The 19721-nt window shown below is 33.9% G+C and overlaps 3 protein-coding genes across 5 annotated transcripts; 1 reads left to right on the forward strand and 2 right to left on the reverse strand.

The window, feature by feature from the left end:
• Positions 1–547: 547 nt before the first annotated feature.
• LOC141667118 (sphingoid long-chain bases kinase 2, mitochondrial-like) lies at positions 548–6096 on the reverse strand. 2 transcript variants are annotated; one of them, XM_074473485.1, is made up of 12 exons: positions 5667–6093; positions 4846–4922; positions 4264–4317; positions 4118–4177; positions 2841–2918; positions 2703–2749; positions 2560–2600; positions 2333–2417; positions 2130–2244; positions 1925–2047; positions 1707–1807; positions 548–1107 (listed from the first exon to the last, which is right to left on the reverse strand). In XM_074473485.1, exons 1-12 carry the CDS (start codon positions 5812–5814, stop codon positions 978–980), a joined length of 1059 nt encoding a protein of 352 aa, XP_074329586.1. In that variant the 5' UTR covers positions 5815–6093; the 3' UTR covers positions 548–977. The 2 variants fall into 2 exon arrangements, with proteins under 2 accessions (XP_074329586.1, XP_074329587.1); XM_074473486.1 differs by having other exon boundaries at positions 971–1107; positions 1707–1823; positions 5667–6096.
• Positions 6097–7186: 1090 nt separating this feature from the next.
• LOC141664472 (bZIP transcription factor 53-like) lies at positions 7187–7585 on the reverse strand. The gene has a single exon (XM_074470423.1). It carries the CDS (start codon positions 7583–7585, stop codon positions 7187–7189), a length of 399 nt encoding a protein of 132 aa, XP_074326524.1.
• Positions 7586–11441: 3856 nt separating this feature from the next.
• On the forward strand, positions 11442–18270 carry LOC141668991 (uncharacterized). 2 transcript variants are annotated; one of them, XM_074476058.1, is made up of 11 exons: positions 11442–11599; positions 12096–12306; positions 12400–12498; positions 12690–12892; positions 13642–13835; positions 14006–14114; positions 14256–14572; positions 14756–15136; positions 15705–15786; positions 15908–17482; positions 17994–18270. In XM_074476058.1, the coding sequence occupies exons 2-11, from the start codon at positions 12239–12241 to the stop codon at positions 18146–18148; spliced, it is 3183 nt and encodes a 1060-aa protein (XP_074332159.1). In that variant the 5' UTR covers positions 11442–11599; positions 12096–12238; the 3' UTR covers positions 18149–18270. The 2 variants fall into 2 exon arrangements, with proteins under 2 accessions (XP_074332159.1, XP_074332160.1); XM_074476059.1 differs by having other exon boundaries at positions 12409–12498.
• Positions 18271–19721: the final 1451 nt, after the last annotated feature.

The following is a 19721-nucleotide window of genomic DNA, read 5'->3' on the forward strand; positions in this document are numbered from 1 at the left end:
TTCAGTATTCTAAAAATCCCCGATTTTAAAAAAATCCCCGATTAATTCTTAAAAAATATTTAGCCGATCTATTTTTTGAAATCCGATTAATATTTATAAATTATTTTTGAATTATATATTTCATAATAAATAAGGAAAATATATTAAATATTATTAATATATTTAAATATATCCGATTTTTGTTCTGATTAATCCCTTCTATTAATCCCCGATTTGCCGATTAATCCCTAATCGGTAACTAAACCGATTAGTACTGATTATCGATTTTTACAGTCATGCCTATATGTAATAGTAGTGTGCGGGTGTTAAATATGATTTCACTAAAAATGTTTGTCATGCATCTTTTGAATAGAATTCTGACCTATATATATATCCAGCATTTAGTGTAATCACACAAATCCTAGTTGACAAAGTTTCTTACGAATTAAAAAGTGGGTATGATCTCTGTTGTCGTTCTAGGTCCTGGATTCGATCACTCCTCACTTGAAAATTTTAAATGATACTGATTTGTAATGTTATAAGGCATATTTGTCACAAAAAAAGGAAGTGATTACGATGTTGCAATGCTCATTCATCGTTAGTAATTATGATTCCAAATCTGAGTTCGCATTGCAGCTTAAACTAGCTGCAAGAAGCACACTTTTGTGCTTTGTTAGTCCACCAAGAGCTAGGAAGACATCCTTGGCATCGTTTTTCGAGTGCTATAGGCCGGAAACTCGTTTGCAACTCTCTGGACGGTGATAACAATGAGGCTGTTATGCTTGTGATCCTGTTATGCTCCATAATGAGATTCTCGAACCAGAACAGAAGCAAACATGTATTCTACCGTGTATAACTGAACTGAGCAAGGGGCATTTGACCTTATACTACAACAAAATTGTCCGGGATAATAACTATAATACAATATACTAATTAGGAACCAAAAACTGGGGAATAACTAAAAGACTATATCCTAATTACTCTTTTTCGATCAATGTTCAGCTTATCATCTCGATAGATGCAGGTAATATACAAAACTTCCTAGGAAGGAAGCCTAGGAACTCTCCATCAGACTGAACATATATGTTGCTGTTACCAGAGACCTCCTCTATTTCCAGAGTACGTGCACTGCAAGAGGGCAAAAACAAAGTGCATTGTGTATATCAATTATAAATACAATAAATTGAAAATGGAAGGGAATTGGCGAACAGTTATACATGAGTACATGACTGATAACAGGGACATTAGAAATCACGAACAACTACATGACCCATAAAAGGTATTAGCCAGACAATGCCCATATATGGTTAGCACAACTACAGAGTACATAACCACTAGAAACATATTCATACTATCAGAAAGAAGACTTTTAACATTACAAGGTACATAACTACATATGATGATTCGACAAAGGATTAGACCTACACCATCACTTATTCTATAAACGACAAAGGATTAGACCTAGACCGTCACTTATTCTATAAATTCAGCCGATTACAGTCCACTGGAAGTCCGGTTTGTTTCTTCTTATCATAACTTAAAGTAAATGTTAATTTCAAATATTTAAAATTATAATCTTTAACTTGATGTGAACGTGCTCAAGTCAAGTTGATCAACACATACCTAATCCGGAAAGCAGAAAAACGTATAAATAGAAATAAAAAAGAATATTATGTACTCCTTGCAAAATTAGAAACATACAAACTTCAAATGGAGGAAAAAAATACCTTATTGAAGACACATTTTTTATCGATAAATGTGTACCATTATACAACCTGTCTAGATAACGAATGAAGTGATACCATTTGAAGTCCTGAAGAGTCACAACCTTCAAAAAAAGTTGGCTAAAAAAATAAATTGACAGGGCCAACACTCGTCATACATATAATAAAAGATTATGAGCAAAACTATTCGAGATGATAAATAGTAAATACACACAGTTTACCTCAAATTTTCCACTTCTAGGGTCAGCATTAGGAGTGATCTTCATTCCACCGCCAAAGAATTTAGCATTTCCAATACACAAAGCTGTAACTTGAGAATACACTTCCCACTCTCCTTCATTGACCTAAAGAAGCTAATGTCAGTTCCATTTGAATGAGTACGGAACATCTGTAATGCTAAATGAATAAAATTGTAAAACACATGACCTTAATCTTAAGATCTTGGTTATGATGCCCAAAAAAGGCTTGCAAAGCACCAATGACATAACATAAGTTCCCAAATCTTTTGTACTTGGATGCATAATAACCTGCTTTCGCAGTCCTGAAATATTCAACAGAAAATTATATACTTCTAATTATTATGTGTTTTTATTAACTTTGACAATGATCTTCTTCAAGAATGTTCTTACAAATGAATGTCAGCAACATTATTAAAATAATGAGATTCACCATCTTCTCCGCTAATAACTCCAATGTCAATCTGAGATCTTTGTCCTGCATGACCCCTTCATTAAGTAGACAGAGGAGCAACATCCCACAAGTAGCAAATTTTTTAACAAAACAAAATGTATGGTGCTAAACTAATTGAAAGCAGTACTAAAAGAGATAAAGGAGAGAATCATCAAATAGATGTAACCTTTTGCTATGCGTTCAATGGCATCCTGAGGATTGTTTTTCCTGAAAAACAAACTTTAGCTAAAATTTCCATCCAACGACCCCCAAACAACTAATATAATTTAAATCATACAGTGAGGACTAACTAGTGAAGCATAGACTAACCATTTTAGCGTCCTCGCAAAGTCAGAACCAGTCCCTAATGGAATCAACTGCGAAATATGGATAGCAGATATCAAGGATTAAACTGGGGAAAGTGAAAAAGCGCAGATTTCAAATTGGTGCTAGAGCTGCCAGTCTTACACCAAGTGCAGTTTTATGGGAAACTTGTGGGTCTTGACAAGAAACGGGTTTTCCGCCCCAAAAGAAACCATTGATAACCTAAAAATAGAAATTATATATATAAGACACTATTTTTAAAATAATGATAAATAAAACTTGATGCAACTGCTGGCAAAAAACCCAGAAGAGGATACGGCAGCACGATCCTAAAAAGGAAGCTACTTCCTGAAATGGAAGGTTATCACGGCGCCAAGTCGACCCTCGACGCCCGAGTACCTTCGTGAAGACTAGTCGATAAGTCGCCCGACTAGTCGTAAAAAGTCGACAAAATGTTCATTATACATATAATTACTTGATTTAATATATAATAATTGAATATGTTAGTTTTATAATTTAAATCAAAAGTAATAGAATAGTAAGTTCAAAATATGCACGTTACACCACAATTATTGTTATGAAGACCACAAGTCGGGTTACGAGACTCTTGGGCGACCTTCACGTCAACTAGTCGACGACAAGTCGGGCTTCGAGACTCTCGGCGCCTGAGTACCTTCGCGTCGACTAGTCGTCTTCGTGATAACAATGCTGAAATGCTCTATCCAAGAACTTTACAGTTTACACAACTAACAGTTTGACTGCTAGTTTACTTATCCAAGCTCATTTTCATGTTCAAGATCGGCTCGTTTAACGAAACGGACCGATCCGAGTTCACTTAAACAAGCTGATCCCGAGTTTTGTTCACGAACGGCTCTGTTCATTTGCATCCCTAAGAAGCATACATGATACATTTGATATTCGTAAGGGTCTCAGGGAAAGTATACCGGTTACTACTAAAAGACACAAGAACGTCATACGATCTTGCACACCACTTTGACCCAATAATCCTTCATAATTATAGCAGAATATATATTTTTCTACAGTTGGAAGTTGATGTAAATATTTCATTTCCTTCTGTAGCTTACTAGCTGTATGCTACAAATTTAGAGTCTTGCCACTTGTATGCTACAAATTTAGAGTCATGACGTGCAATTCTCTTAAATATATAATAGATCTAGTACAAAGACACTTATACTACTGCCTAAAAAGACTTAATAGATCAAGTATATGGAGGACAAAAGTTTATGCATACGTTTAAGCAACTGGCAGAGATAAGACAGAAACGACAACAAAACATGTAATGTCATTTTTTAATTCATATTTTGTCGGTGCTAACTTATTCAGTTGTCGATAGAATCTACACAAGATCATTTCAAAAGTTAAAAAAGAAACTTTCTGTTCACAATATAAGCAAAGTGGACCTCGTGAAGAGTTCCATCACCTCCAACTGCAATGACCGCATCAGCTCCTTCTCGTATAGCCTGTCAGGATAAATAAGATTAAAACTTCTAATTATTTCAAATCATCTGCAGGCCAAATATTAAGACTAGAAAGGGCGAAGACTCACCTCTCTTGTTATGTCAATAGCATGGCAAGGGCCTGAAGTTAAAGATTCGCATATCTGGTCAAACACGGAAAAACTTAAGGATTAGAAAATATATATAGAAACATAACAATTTATTAACTCTTTCTATAAAAAGTAATTGTAGCAAACTGAAACAAATAGCATAATAAAGATGGTCAGCGGTGTCGGAAAAGTCACGAAAATGTTGTAGCAACGCTTCTCGTGCTAGTTGAGGAATCAAAACACGGCTCTCCCCCCCCCCCCCAGGGGCGGGTCCTGGATCCACCACTCCCCCCCCCCAAATACAACACGAAAACCCACCTCACTAGTCCCTAACATGTCCTTAAATTATAATCAGCTACCACAGAAAGTACGAGGCCATCCAAGTGCACAAATTTTGTATCTAGCACCAAAGGCTCCCTAACAAACAGTGTTTAGAAATCTCCCGTATTCACTAAGTTTTTTGCAAATTTAAATAAAACTTTGTGATCACAGCCAGTTATTGAGCTAGCGAACTAACTAAACAATTACAAGCCCTACTAAAAGATAAACAAAATCCTAGAAAAGAATGTTGATACAACTCACATTACAGTCATTACCGAGGCGAGACCTTAAATACGGAAGCAACTTCTTCCAATCTTTACCTGTTCGACCATTAGCTCCTATGCAATTGCCATGCCAATTCATCAGTTAAACCCTTCTTACATAAATAAAATCAGTACAAAATAGCAACACTTATGTAACACATCTCTTAGTTGCAATTCATCATAAAACACTTGGTAACTGAATAAACCAAGTACATAGACACACATATATACAGAGAGAGAGGGGGGGGGGGAGAGAGAGATAAGGAGGGAGAGGTAGAGAGAGAGAGAGGGGGGGAGGGGGAGGGGGAGGGGGAGGGTCAGTACAAAGTAGAAATACTTATGTGTAACACATCTTTTAGTAGCAATTCATCATTTGGTAACTGAATAAACCAAGTACATAGACACACATATATACAGAGAGAGAGAGAGAGAGGGAGGGGGAGAGAGAGAGAGAGAGATAAGGAGGGAGAGGTAGAGGGGGAGAGAGAGAGAGAGAGAGAGTCAGTACAAAGTAGAAATACTTATGTGTAACACATTTTTTAGTAGCAATTCATCATTTGGTAACTGAATAAACGTACATAGACACACATATATACAGAGAGAGAGAGAGAGAGATAAGGAGGGAGGGAGAGAGAGAGAGGGAGAGAGAGAGCTAGGGAGGGAGAGAGAGGGAGGGAGAGAGTGAGAGAGGGAGGGAGGAGAGAGAGAGAGAGGGAGGGAGGGGAGAGAGAGAGAGGGGGGGAGAGAGATGGAGCAAGAGGGAGAGAGATAGAGAGGGAGGGAGGGAGAGAGAGAGAGATGGAGAGAGAGAGAGAGTACCTTTAGGATTGACGACAAAAACCAGGTCACGACGGCGAGAAGAGGCGGGGGAGGCAGGGAGATCTGGGGCCATAGAATTAAGTGAATTAAGAATCAAGGAAGAAGATTTTGGCATTGCCACCACCAATGCTATTCCGTAATAAACCATCCTTTCCTTTCTTATTTTGCGTGCCAATATGTATATCTCTAATCTCTCTCTCTGTACATTTAGTACACTTTGAATTACGTATGATTAGTAAGTGGACCTGAGATTAGATTAGGTGCTGATTCAAATTGAGAGAGATTAAAGGAGGTGATTAGAAGATTAAAAATTATGTAAGATAAGATGAAATCAGATGAATGTGATCCTCGTAATCTCTCTCTGTCCGGTTTAATCTATGTAAGCTTCATGTCTTGTTCTTATCTTGTTTGTCTTCCTTCATTTCTGAGGTTTCCAAGTCTTCTATTCTCACTAATTACATAATTAACGGTAATTAGTACTGACAGTGAGAAGTGAGAAGAACCATATCAATTTTAAATTTTTAATTTTTAATCCTTGTACCTCAACTTTGTTAAGAAAAAACTTTAAAGCTCCCCAAAATTTTGTTATCAAAGTAGTGAGCACGGTTGGATAGCGGTTATAAATTTATTCTCTGTCGTCTTTGATTCTCGCTTATTCCGAAAATTTCTGAGAACAAATACTCATTTGTAAGTTCTTAAGCCATATTTGTCAAAAAAAAGTAGTTTATAAGTTTTTCAGGATATTAATGATTATTTAGAAATTATAAATGGAATCATGTTTATAGAAATCGGTCTTTTCTTAAAAATTGTCGATTAATTAGTCAAAAATATTTGATCGATTAAATAAATTTTGATAAAATATCCATACATTTTTTGATTTTTTAAAAATTGACTAATAAATCACAAATCGATATTTCAACCAGTTAGTTTCGAATTTTAAAAACTATAATCATGATCGTAATACCGTTGATGATTTTTATTTTTCTTACATCGATTATAATAAGTTTCAAATTTTTCGTTATCGTAACTTAACCATTTGACAAAGGACTACTAACGAGCGCTTTGAGATTGTGTCAAAAATATAAAATAGCAAAATTGAACAACTCTTTTATTCATCCATACAAGAACACTAAAAAAAATAAGTATTATTCATCTACTAAAAATTTCAAGACATGAAATGCTTAAAAAGCAACCTTCTAACACACATTTATTCAGAATGCATAAAATTAACAATGGCGCTAAATAGTACTCCCTCCGTCACTCCCAATTATTATCGTTTCTGGGAGAGTATTCGGCGCGTATTTTAAGATGAAGAAAAGTATAGTTCTTTAACTTTTTTAAAAAAAATTATTTTTCTGAATAATAGTTTAAACATTCTATATTTATTCAGAAAAAAAAATTTTTAAAAAAAGTTATAGAATATATTTTCTATTCGTCTTAAAATGCGTGTCGGATATCCTTCCAGAAACGATAACAATTGGGAGGGACGGAGGGAGGAGGGAGTATATCATCAACATCAACTAAGAATTGAACATGTTAGCAGCAAATGGCCCTGGTTGTGCAGAAAATGGCCCTGGTTGTGCTGGATAAGTAAACTGCCATGGTTCCACCAACGCTTCATTCTCCACCAAACTCAGAGCTGAAGTAAGCGAGTAGAGCTTGTTAGTCAATTCAGATATCTGAGCTCTGAGCACATTATTTTCTGTAGTAACACCAACAAACATATCCATAACTTCATTGATCTTGCTCATCATCGCTTTGTTCTCGTTCTGTAGCCGGCTTATTTCCGCGATCAATTCTCTGACGTGATTCTCCTTTTTCATGCGTGACCTCCTCGCCGATTCTCGGTTCGATATCATTCTCTTCTTTCTCTTCTCATCCGTTTCGTTAAAACTAGTTCGTTTTTGCACAGACGTCATATTTATAATATTTTTGGAGCACGAGTGATAATTTTTTCGAGAAAATGAAATGTATTAGATTTCGAGAGTAGAATTGAAAATAATCACAGGGGATTAAGTTTGGAGTAAAAAAAGGGAGAAATTTTTTACTGTGTTAGTGAAGTTGAGAGTGAAAAAGGTAAAAAAAGAGGGAGAGGGTTTTTGTAGCTCATGAAAAATACATGTAATTTATGAGGGTTTGACCAAAATTTCAATGATTGTGTAAAAAGATAATTCAAGATACTCAAAAAAATGAAAAATATTCTATACACATTGTATAAATGATTATTCTCACATAAATTATAAATTAGGTAAATTTACAAGGTAAAATAGTGATTGGATTTTTAGGATAGAATTTCTTAATCCTAAACTCAATCTTTAGAAGAATCAGCATATTCATAGTTTCACCTATCGGACTTAATTTATTTTTTTAAGTTACATGCTTATAGATAAAATCTTATGTAATATAATTTTGGTTCCGAAAAAAATTGGATTAACGAGGAAAAATATAACAAGATTTCGAACTTCTTGATCTCTATACAAGAAGGTGCGAAAAAGTTATTAAAATTTCGGATTTAAATACTTCAATAAACATATTTTATGACAAAAATATATCTAAGTACGTATATTAAAAAAATTAAAATTACATATTATATTTTATAATAAATTTAATAATTTTTAGTCAAATTGACAAAATACATATATATATCTCTCATTACGGGAGAGTATTAGTAGATTCGACTCGATTTTGTGAAAAAATCAGAATATTAATCATATGTCTTCAGTTTAGAAAATCGAGAAACATAATAATCAGTTTGGATTCAGTTTCAGCTTCTGTTTAAAAAACCCGATTCGATTATAGTCAGTTTAGCTTCGATTACAAAATCGATAAATACAAAAAAATATAGCTGTTGGTGCAGATTAATCAGTATATTCAAGAAATAAATAATTTTACATCACAGTTCAACACAAAATAACATGAGTGCATTTCATATTAAAAAATATTTGTACTTAGATAAATTAGGTAAGTATTTACTTTGGAATATCAAGCCTAGTTTTTATTTTCTACTTAAAATTATGCAGAAAATTGTATGCACTACATGCTTTATATATTGGGCGTGAAAAAGTTTGATAAAAAAATTAAATCTCAATACCGTCAAACAATATCAATTAATGGAATTTATTTTGTTCAAAAATAGATATCAAGATTTATTATATAAAAAATATTATTATCTAGGAGGTCCTGGAGATTGGGTAACAATATAATATTTCAACTATCTAGAATTGATTTTATTATAAGTATTTGAATTCATTTTTAAAGGTAGGAGAATTTCGCCAAAGATAAAGTTAATAGCTTACAGTTTTTAAAAATTAGCTTAAACCCGTGAGATGGCTCAGACCTCGTGCATCGCACAAGTTTTCTGTATATTGTATAATTTTTTAACTTAATTTGAAATACAAAATTTTATATAATTGACTCAGAGAAATGAAATTTTATAATTGCTTTTTATACATATTATACATGTAAGATCGATTTTTTTAAGTAAAATATTAAAATATTATAAGATTTTGACATCGATAATTTAAAAAGTAATGTACGGTTTCTATAGTTATAAATGTCTTAATAATAATTTAAAATTCAAATTGGATATGTTCTTAAAACGTCTTAAAATAAATAAAATGATTAAGATTTAGAAATAAGTGTAAAGTGTAAATTTGTTAAAATAAAAATTGTTATTTGATCTCGATATATTTTGCAAACGTATAAATTATACTTTAAGATTGGCCGAGTAAAAGGAAACAAACAATCCACGTGTTTGGTATGTATCCTATAACTGACAAATTTGATCATAACTTAAGTTTAAGTTTCGAACAATTTTCACTCCATATTCAGGAGAAGATCATAATGTGAGAAATAATGGAGTTATTCATATGTAACATTAATGGATCGGAAAAGGCATAATTTGATTCGAGTAAGCTTGCATTTGGGACTTTTCAAAGTCATGTTAGGTCAATATCTCGTTTGTCAAGGACTTCTCAACACATTACCTGCTATTTATATTATAAACAGCTTTGCAAATCAACCCAAAGAAGATAACAAATGCAATAATCAAATACATCAAAACATATGAATGTACTCACCAATTTCACAGATGTAATATTCCGTAATTTCTAGAATAATAATAATAATAATAATACGATATTAAAAAAAAGATTAAAATTTGATTAAGATTATGATTTAAAATTGGATTAGACACACGAGCAACTGCAATGATAAATTACTTTCCATATTTCAAAACATAAGAAAACAAAAGTAGATATCAATAATATTGGTTGAATAACAAACCATTATGCGCAGATGAAGGAGAGAACAATCCATGAGTTACGACCTTGAAACACGTAGAATGCTTTCATTAATGGAGATTTTACATTAAAATCAGAAAAGATGACTATCATGCGAAAACGTACAAGCTCGGTTTATCAGAATTAATAACGAAAATCTTGACTGCAAATAAGAATTTATTGTATAGAGTTTTTTTGGTGAAAGTAATGATTATTACTGTATGTATATATTTTCATGTTTGAATGTAATATCTGTGAATTTGAATTTGAAAGCCGTGCTAAAATTACGGTTAAAAACAAGGGGTGAATAACAAATTTAGCCTATTTTTACACAAAATTGACAAAAATAACCAATTTCCGAAAAGTTGGCCAACTTTAGCCGATGGGATACCCAACTGTCAGTGGAGTATCCATTTTATACAAGATACCCAACTGACAGTGGAGTATCCCATATATGAAATACCCAACTATTAGTGGAGTATCTTATATAAATTGGGATACCCAACTGACCACTTTATACAAGATACCCAACTGACAGTGGAGTATCCCATATATGAAATACCCAACTATTAGTGGAGTATCTTATATAAATTGGGATACCCAACTGACAGTGGAGTATTCAATCGGCCAAAATTCATTCAGAATGACTATTTTTGTTAATTTTTTTTAAAAATTGGCTATTTTTGTTATTTTTTCAAAACGACTTGCTTTATGCTATGGATAGTACGATCAACTATATGTAAAATATATTGATTTACCTAGGTTGAACCATTCTGAGAATGGATGTTCCAAATAATTTTTTATGAATAAAAAATGACATGACTTGAAAATTTATTTAGAAGAGTAGTAGGGTAATTTTAGTAATTTAGAAAACCTAATACTAACCAATATTAGGAATATATCGATATCTATACTATACTATAATAGCCGGAATATAGATAATTTGGTTCAACGGTTTGGTTCCACGATAATTCCCTAATTTTGATTACTACAAAATAGATAAATAGTGTTATATATCTAATAAACTACTAAATTATTAAACTACTACTAAATTTAATATACTTATCCTACTAAATTACGAATACAACTTATCCTATTATTAAAAGATATAAATAATAGTGTTATATATCTGCTAAATTACTAAATTGTTAAACTACTAGAAATAATCTATTTATTCTACTAAATTACGACTATATGTTATTCAATTATTTTTATTATAAATTTATAATCATTATATATTTATATAAATATTTTAAAAATATAATATAACTGGATAAATAAAAATTTAAAATATTAATGGAAATCCGTGCATCGCGTTTATGCTGGTTGATATTAATATTGATTCGTTGAAAGTAAAATCAACCACAAGCTCACCCGCTCTCAAGGACCAGGTGACATATATACCCCAACGTAACACGCCACAGCTCGAAACGTATAAGTGTAGCTTAATTGACACGCATGAAACACACGCGTAATAAAAACTTCCAATTGTCGTAAGACTATCTTCGCTTCTGGGCACAATTTCATTTCTGGATATACATACAACCCCCCTTAAATCCATACACCTATATAATACATCTCTCTCTCACTCTCTCTCGCCATCTCTCTAGATTTTTGAAGCCTCTCTCTCTAAAATCTATACATACGATCCAGGTAACTCTCTCTCTTTCAATTTAACCTAATTTTTTACTTTCGCAATGTGATTTTTTTGAATTTTGTAACTTTAATTCTCCGATCTAATTAGTTCGTTTAATTGTTTTATTGTGATATTTAGTTTGTTACTGGTTTTGATTCGATACGATGATTTTAGAGGATTTTTACTTGATTTTGTTGTAATTTATGTTCGTTATGATATGAATAAGATAAATTTGTCGTGATTATATTGATATATGTTGTTTTATTGTTGGAAATTAGGTTACGGTAGTTGATTTGTTAATGTGTATGTGTAAGCTGATTCGATTAAAGAATAGATTTATATCGAGTGATTATGTTGAGCTGGATCACGGTATGTAAGAAATGAATTTCAGTGTTTAGATAGAGTTTAGTTAGGTCTGTGTGATTTTAACACGAAAGTGTTCTATATGTGGAAATGATATGATACAGTTTGAAGATGTTTTTTCGTGATGGTTAATGCTAAATTTTAATGCAGGTTGGTTTACGTGGTTCGTGTGTTGGAGTGTTTGAGGATTGAATTGTTGGCGGGAACTGGTGTCATTATATGTTGGCGGGGGATAGGGAAATTGGTGGTGCGAGCTTGCGGAGGTATTATTTTTTGTCTAGGAATAAGACAAAATGAGCTTTGAATTCGAGGAACCAGGTTTACAAGACAGCACAGCAGAATCACGTGACGTGACAAAGAAGTAAGTCGCTCGCTTTCTTTGCATTGTATTAATATTGAGTTTGCCACTTTCCTTTAAATATGTTTAAGTTGTAATAAGAATTTTTTCCGCTAGGTTGTCCAGGATTTCTTATACACGTGAGTTTCTCCTATCCTTGAGTGATTTGGAGCTATGCAAAAACTTGCCCTCGGGATTCGATCGATCAATTTTAAGGTAAGAAGTTTATATACTTTCCCAGTTAGCCTGTACATACAATCTGATTTCCTCATTGAGTCATTGGTGTACTTCATCTATCAATTATACTGAAGGCTCTTAATTTTCCTTTTACGATATTTATGTTGTTGCTGCTTCAGTTTTTTTATGCGCATGCCTTTGTAGCTTAAGTGTTACTTTGTTTAAATCAGCGAGTTTGAGGACACAACACATCAACGAAATCCCGTTCCTGGTAGCTCCCCGTTGTTAGGTTTTAGACGTGGTGATTACAGTTCGTCTCCACCTACCAAAGGCGACTCAATTAATTACTCTAGAGGAATATATGGAAAGTGGGGCAGTCGATCTTCTGGACAGAGCGATAAAGACAGTGACTCCCAGTCTGACAGAGATTCAGGTTGGTTGTCTTGTAGTATTTTTCTGTGGATTTTTTTGTTCAATTCACCAGAACTGTACTTGTCTCTTGCTGTGAACTTCTCTTTCTTCGTTTTCCCCTTCTGTTAGCCTGGACAATTACTACTGGCCCTAGCTTATTATCTGTTTAGAAGTTCTCATTGAAAATTGCTCGATATTGTTTGAATTCCATTCTTGATTTTTTTACTCGTATAGTTTCTAAAATAGTTAGAAATCATGTAGGACATCTGCAAACATGATTCATTATTTCCTCTACCCATTTTGGATAGATTATCGTAAGGGGCCCCACGCCACTATAAGCAAACTTTTGAAGGTAGTTGGTTGACTGAAAGGTGCTTATAGATAATTTTGAATTAGACATACATGCTTTTAAAGTACCAAATTTTTTTCATGTCATGTACTCATGTCGTAACCATGATGTCACAGAGTAGTAGTTACTGATGTGATACTATACTGACTGACCACAGGATTCTTTCCAGTTTTATAACAATTTCTTTCGTAACGGATATATTATGTTAATCGATCTGTTGTTTCCGATGACATACTCTTTCTGGTTCGTGTTATGTAGACGAGTAGTAGCTAGTTTCTTTGATTTTTAAACAGTTTTTCCTTTCACCAGTTGAAGAAAGATGAGGTTTCAAATCGAACTTGGTAAATAATGATCCAGAATCTTTGCTAGTTGAGCATTAAGTCTTTAAACTTTGTTTGAATTTTTCAATCATTTTCTTTCAGAGTCTGGTAGGCGTCAAGGAAACCCTTCAAGACGGTCTTGGCAAAGTACTGATCAGGATGGGCTTCTTGGAAGTGGTTCTTTCCCGAGACCATCTGGGTATTCTGCTGGGATGATGACTTCAAAGGTTCGAGGAGATGATCACTTTCAGCTCAAGAAGAGTAACGAGCCATATCACCCTCCTCGTCCTTATAAGGTAATGGCTGTATAATGTGTTTCTCCTTTTATTTCCTCTTGACAGCCTAGTTCAATTCCTTTAATCTACTGTGCATATATTAGAAAATGATGTCGTTTAAATGTCACTTGGCCTCAATGAAGGTTAATTCATACTAAGCCCATTGACAATTTTATCTGTTATTTATTCAGGCGGTTCCTCACACGCGGAGAGAAAATAATGATTCAATCAATGACGAAACTTTTGGTTCTACTGATTTTACAAGTGAGGATAGGGCTGAAGAGGAAAGAAAGCGCAGAGGTTTTGTATTAATAATTTTTTCCGTATATTAACAATTTTGTCATGCTCAACATTTTGGTTGCTGGGTGTAAATAATTTGTCCTAAAACCTTTGGCGGGATTATCTGCAATCGACTTAACTTGAATCTAACTTTCTGCTCAGCTTCCTTTGAGTTGATGAGGAAGGAACAACAAAAAGTTCTACAAGAGAAGCAGAAAATTCATGTTGACAAGGAGAAAGATGTTTTTTTCAAAGCTGATCCTGCATTGCTCGAACACACCATAGAGGGTAGAGCTCTGGACCAAGGCACTAAATTGGATTTATCTGGAAGTCAACCTCCATCGACTGTCGACACTGGAAATAATTCTTTTCCTCCCCACACTTCTGCACCCAGACCACTTGTACCCCCAGGTTTTGCAAGCACCATTTTGGAGAAAAATTCTGGGCCAAAAGTGCCTAGTTCTATGCATGAAAAAGTGGCAAGTCTTGTTCCTTTTAATGTTTGCGTTCTATTTTCTACTCTATGAGGTTAACTAATTACTTCTGGGTTCAGTGAGGCTTCTGATGTTCTATTCATTGTTAACCCCCTTCCCAATACCCAGTAAACCATCACATAAACTATATGTAACAGAGGCCTGAGTTTTGCATCTTTCTATATGCAGATTGGTAATCAGGATCTCGAAGAAATTTTTATGCATACCAAGGCCAAGCCTGTGCAAAATGTGATTCCCGAGAAGCAAGACGAGAGAAAATTAGTACATGAGCAACAAATTAAAGATGACAGTATTCATGCTTCATTTGCTACCAGGGGTAAATTGGTGGTCAATCCGTTATCTGATTTAGAAGTGACAGATCAATTATATGGCAGTTCTAGTATTTTGAAAGCCACTGAAGCTTTGGATGATGGTGAAATGATTAAAATAGATACGAAGGTCACAACTAATGATACTGTTGGCGATTCGAATCAGGATAAATCAGTGTCAATCCTGGATAAGCTATTTGGTAGTTCTTTCACAGCAAACACACCTGCAAATTTAAAAGAGGTACATGTGTTAATGATTTTTTAGTTGACCCTTGGTCTCTTTATCTGCTGCTTCTTTTAAAACAAAATCACTGGATCAAGGTAAACCAACTTAATGACTTTCACCAGTTTTTAAGCTGTGAAAGTTCATGAGTTCTACATGCCCACAAGCTAAAATGGCCGATCAGATTATTATTATTTTGTAATTCTTGTGAAAGCAGGTTCCATAATCAGAATTTATTGCTGAATTTGTGTTACTGCTACAAATCTTGTGCACAGAGACATGACATACATACACTTGTTCAATTAAGATGTTAAATCAAAATTTTATCGAATTTCTATTATTTTTATCAGCTGATAGTTGATAGATTTGCAATTGGATTAAGTTTGGTTCATTATTTTGTATTTTTATTTTTAAAGGCTTATTGGTCAGTTTTGTTCAACTCCTAATAATTATTTATCTGAACCAAGTATTTATGTTGTTTACTCTATGTTAGGAGCTACGTTGGTGCAACTGGTCAATCTCTCTTATGCTAAATGTGAAATTATAAGTAGCTAGAATCTGACACATTTTGTTGCTTTCCTTGTAGCCTTATGATGGTCAACCTCAAGTGAAGCGAAGTGCTGATGTGTTGCAGTCTTCCAAATTTTCTCACTGGTTTCTTGAAGATGGTATAATATATATTAGAAGTTACTGTGTTTTATCAGCTCAAGATATCGTATTTGAGCTGTACATGTCTTTATGTAGATCTTTGTTGTAAGCTGTCCTCCATCTCCCTTATTTACTGTGCAGAAAAGAAGCAGCCGGAGCATCTTGCATCTGTTGGCCCAGACAACTTGCTTTCACTGATCGTTGGTGGTGATAAAGGTGGAGTACAAGCATCTGGTGCAGAAGGTTTGCAACCAATTCTACCGGAACCTACTCACCAGAGTTCTGAGCATACCAAGAGACTTGCATCTAGCAGCATATCCTCGGGCGTAACTGGGGTATCTGAGAAGTCATACAAGTATAATGTAGTTGATGCCGTCCCCGCTGTCCTTACATGTGAAGATCTTGAAGAGAAGATTTTGTCTGAATATACTGAAAACAGTTCGACTTTACAGCCATCTGTAGACAACAGCGCAGCTGGCGTTAAGGAGCCACAATCAAAATCCAGTGTAGACAGTCACGCATCTCTGCACCTCCTTTCACTCTTGCATAAAGGAACAAACCTAATAGATTTGACCCCATCTTCCAATGTAGAAATTGGACTATCTGACCAATCAGTTACTCCTGAAATTTGCAATACTGGTAATGCGCCTGACAAGTCTAGAGAAGCAGACGGGCCTCTTAGTAGCTCTGGGAAGAATATTACCCTTGAAGCACTTTTTGGAACTGCTTTTATGGAGGAGTTGCAGTCGGTTGAAGCCCCTGTTTCTAAGCACAGAAGCATAGCTGGTTCTGCGAGAGCTGATTACATTGAGCCTCATGGATCAGCTTACCATGTTGGACATGATGCATCACATCCTGCTATAATTGATGAAAACAAGTCCAACCGGTTAAATTTTGAAAATGGAATTTTGACATCAAACTCGGAACAACAAACCAATCCGGTGAATGTTGAAAACTGGTTGGGATTTGCGGATCCTCAGATTAATATAGAAACCTTGAAATTGCAAGACGAGGGCAGGTTTACACATGGAGCACACAGGCTACTTCGAAATCAGCTGCCTGAAGAGGCGAGTTCACAAAATATTGGCGATCCGCTTAATCCTAGTAAATCAAGTTACATTCCTGCTGGCACTATGAAAAATGATGAAGTTTTATCAAACACATCATTTAATATTGCAGACAAGCTGGCCGCTTTAAATGCTGGTTACATAGATGAGAGGTCTTTAAGAGCTCAAGAAAGTCTTTATTCAAACCGTGGGCCTTATGACCTGACCGAGTCCGAGAGACAATATCACAATCTTTATGCCAAAGCATCTCCGCCACAATTCCATTCCCCTCAAACGAGTCACGGAAGACCGTTATTTCATCCCATCGATTCTCATTCTGCACACCTGACATCCCATATGAAATTTAGGGCTCCAGAGGGTATCAGCCATGATGGCCGCATCAATAATCAGTTCCCTACAAATATGATTCGCCCTCCTTTCCATCACCCCGACACTGCTCTCTCGGGATTTGATCTGCCAGTGCACCATCAAATGCTACAGCGTATGCAAGCGCCAACTAATTTTCCTCCGCAGAATGTTCTACATGAATATCGAAGAGGTGGGCCACTACCTCCTCAGCGCAGTAACCAGCAAAATGCTTTCATGCTGGAACCAAACCTATTGCAGGGATTCCCTTTTGGTCAACGGCAACCAAATATTAGAGGACTCGGTAAGCAACTGCCTGGTAAAGTCTAATTACATATATTAATATAAATATTCATGAATTTTTCCCTTTCTTCATGAGTTGTAGCTTTCTTGCAATTCAATATTTATTTTTCTTAAGTGAATCTGAAATGTTGATCGATCGAGTGGCCTAACCTCCAAGTGGTTCCTGTCAGATAACTACTTAATTAACATATAGTATTTGCAGATAAATTGTTTTGTATATTACCTTAGAAAAGTGTCTAAACAAGTTTGCTACTATATGCCAGTACTGTTTGGTTGACAATTCGTGATTTTTGTTTATTCCCCATTGCACTGCACTCACTTAGTTTAATCCTAGCCGCCCAGGTGTTGTGCACCGTAGCAAAATGGATTTTGTCAAAAGTTATTCTGCCTTTAACTATCTGTTTCTTTTTCTTTATTGCTATTTACTTGATACAAGCTTTTGTCCAACCATCTTTTATAGGCTAAATTTTACAACTGTCCTTACAAATATTTCCTTGTTAACTTTCTCCCAGCGCCTGATGTCAGTGGTGGAAGCAATCACCCGGAGGCACTCCAAAGGCTTATCAGCATGGAGCATGGATCAAACCCTAAACCGATGCAGACTTTTGGCGTTGGTAGTCAGGGAATCTATAATCATGAGCTAGACATGAGTTCTCGCTATAGATAGATATCATGATTAAAGTTTTATTTGCAAGTTCTATTCTTGACTGTAGATTACAACTCCCAACATTTGTTTCAAATGCCTGTGGAGGCCTGGTGTTACTGATAAAGTTTTTGTTTTGAACTAGAGTCTAGTGGTTTTTTTTTTACTGTCCAGCGATTTATTTGATCAAATGAAAGTAAACCACATAATGGAAAAACAAAAATTAAAGTAGAAAATACTTGTAGCTAGAGATAATGATATATTTAGACTTTCTAGTAGTTAAAATTTAGTCAAAAAACCCTTAAAATAATTTAGGTGTAATGAGAGAAATTGTGATTTGCCTGGCTTCGTTTGTGATACTTGTATGTGTACAAAGGGAAAATAGATTTTTTCGTCGCTCAACTTATCGTGTTTTTATAAACTTATCATTTAATTATAATTTTTTTTGTTACATTAGATTCGTATTTTATTATTAGCATTTTGTCAACTTTTTATAGCATTAACGGTGGTCTGTAATATTTTAATAATTAGATATATATCTATATTATATATGTCCACCAAAAGGTTTACTTTGGATGATAGAGAGTTTCATAAATAATTTTAAATTTTTTTCTTCTAAATAAAAATTTAACGTTTAAATTTTATATACAAAAAAAAATCTTAATAAGAAGTTATAAAAACTATTTTGTGAGAGTTGTTTGATTTAATATAAATTCATATTAATACAATATTATTTTATTTTTATGTTTATATATATACTTGTTTCACGATTCTATGAGAATAGATGGGCTTATACAACTCCTCCGCATATATTTGGGAAACTCAGACGCATACAAGCTTTTTTATATGACGCATATGACGTTTCCATTAGAATGGATTAATTTATACGACTACTCATATATATCTATATGCATCTGTCAAACTCAGACGCATATAATTTTTTTTTACAAAAAAAATGTAATTTGCGTTTGAGTACTATATATATGTCATACAAAAAAGCTTAAATGCGTCAAATAATTAGTACAAAAAATGTCATAAACGTCATATAAAAAAGACTATAAGTGTTTGAGTTTTCCAGATGGATACGGAGGAGTCGTATAAACCCATTCATTGTAATAGAATCTTGAAACAAGTATATATATAAACACAAAAATAAAATAATGTTGGAATAATGTGAATTTGGTATTAAATCTAACAACTCTCACAAAATATGTTTTGATAAACATAGTTTTGTAACTTATTTTTAAGATTTTTTTTTGTAAATAAAAATTTAAACGTTAAATTTTTATTCGGAAGAAAAAAATTTAAAGTTATTTATGAAACTATCTTTTAGGAGTCTTAAAATGTGTGTCAAACTCTCATCTCCAAGGTAAACGTCTTGGGGAACATATGAAGTACTATATATAAAGATATAGATATATCAAATTATTAAAATATTACTGACAATCGCTATATTTTAATAATGCTATAAAAAGTTGACAAAATGCTAATATCAAACCCGAACCTAATGTTAGTGACTAAAAAAAATCTGAACTTAATATTAGTGAGTAAAAAAAAAAATTATAGTTAAGTGGTAAATTTATAAAAATACGATAAG

This window comes from Apium graveolens, chromosome 6 (assembly GCF_009905375.1).
Source record: "Apium graveolens cultivar Ventura chromosome 6, ASM990537v1, whole genome shotgun sequence".
NCBI lineage: Eukaryota > Viridiplantae > Streptophyta > Magnoliopsida > Apiales > Apiaceae > Apium > Apium graveolens.

Excerpts from the sequence above, each read along its gene's own strand:
- LOC141667118 (XM_074473485.1), bottom strand. The coding sequence starts at position 5,814 with ATGGTTTATTACGGAATAGCATTGGTGGTGGCAATGCCAAAATCTTCT. Across the intron at positions 4,318-4,845 it reads GCCTCGGTAATGACTGTAAT|ATATGCGAATCTTTAACTTC; the intron begins GTGAGTTGTATC and ends GTGTTTGACCAG. Across the intron at positions 2,048-2,129 it reads ACCAAGATCTTAAGATTAAG|GTCAATGAAGGAGAGTGGGA; the intron begins GTCATGTGTTTT and ends TAGCTTCTTTAG.
- LOC141664472 (XM_074470423.1), bottom strand. The coding sequence starts at position 7,585 with ATGACGTCTGTGCAAAAACGAACTAGTTTTAACGAAACGGATGAGAAG.
- LOC141668991 (XM_074476058.1), top strand. The coding sequence starts at position 12,239 with ATGAGCTTTGAATTCGAGGAACCAGGTTTACAAGACAGCACAGCAGAA. Across the intron at positions 12,893-13,641 it reads CCAGTCTGACAGAGATTCAG|AGTCTGGTAGGCGTCAAGGA; the intron begins GTTGGTTGTCTT and ends ATTTTCTTTCAG. Across the intron at positions 14,115-14,255 it reads AGAGGAAAGAAAGCGCAGAG|CTTCCTTTGAGTTGATGAGG; the intron begins GTTTTGTATTAA and ends CTTTCTGCTCAG.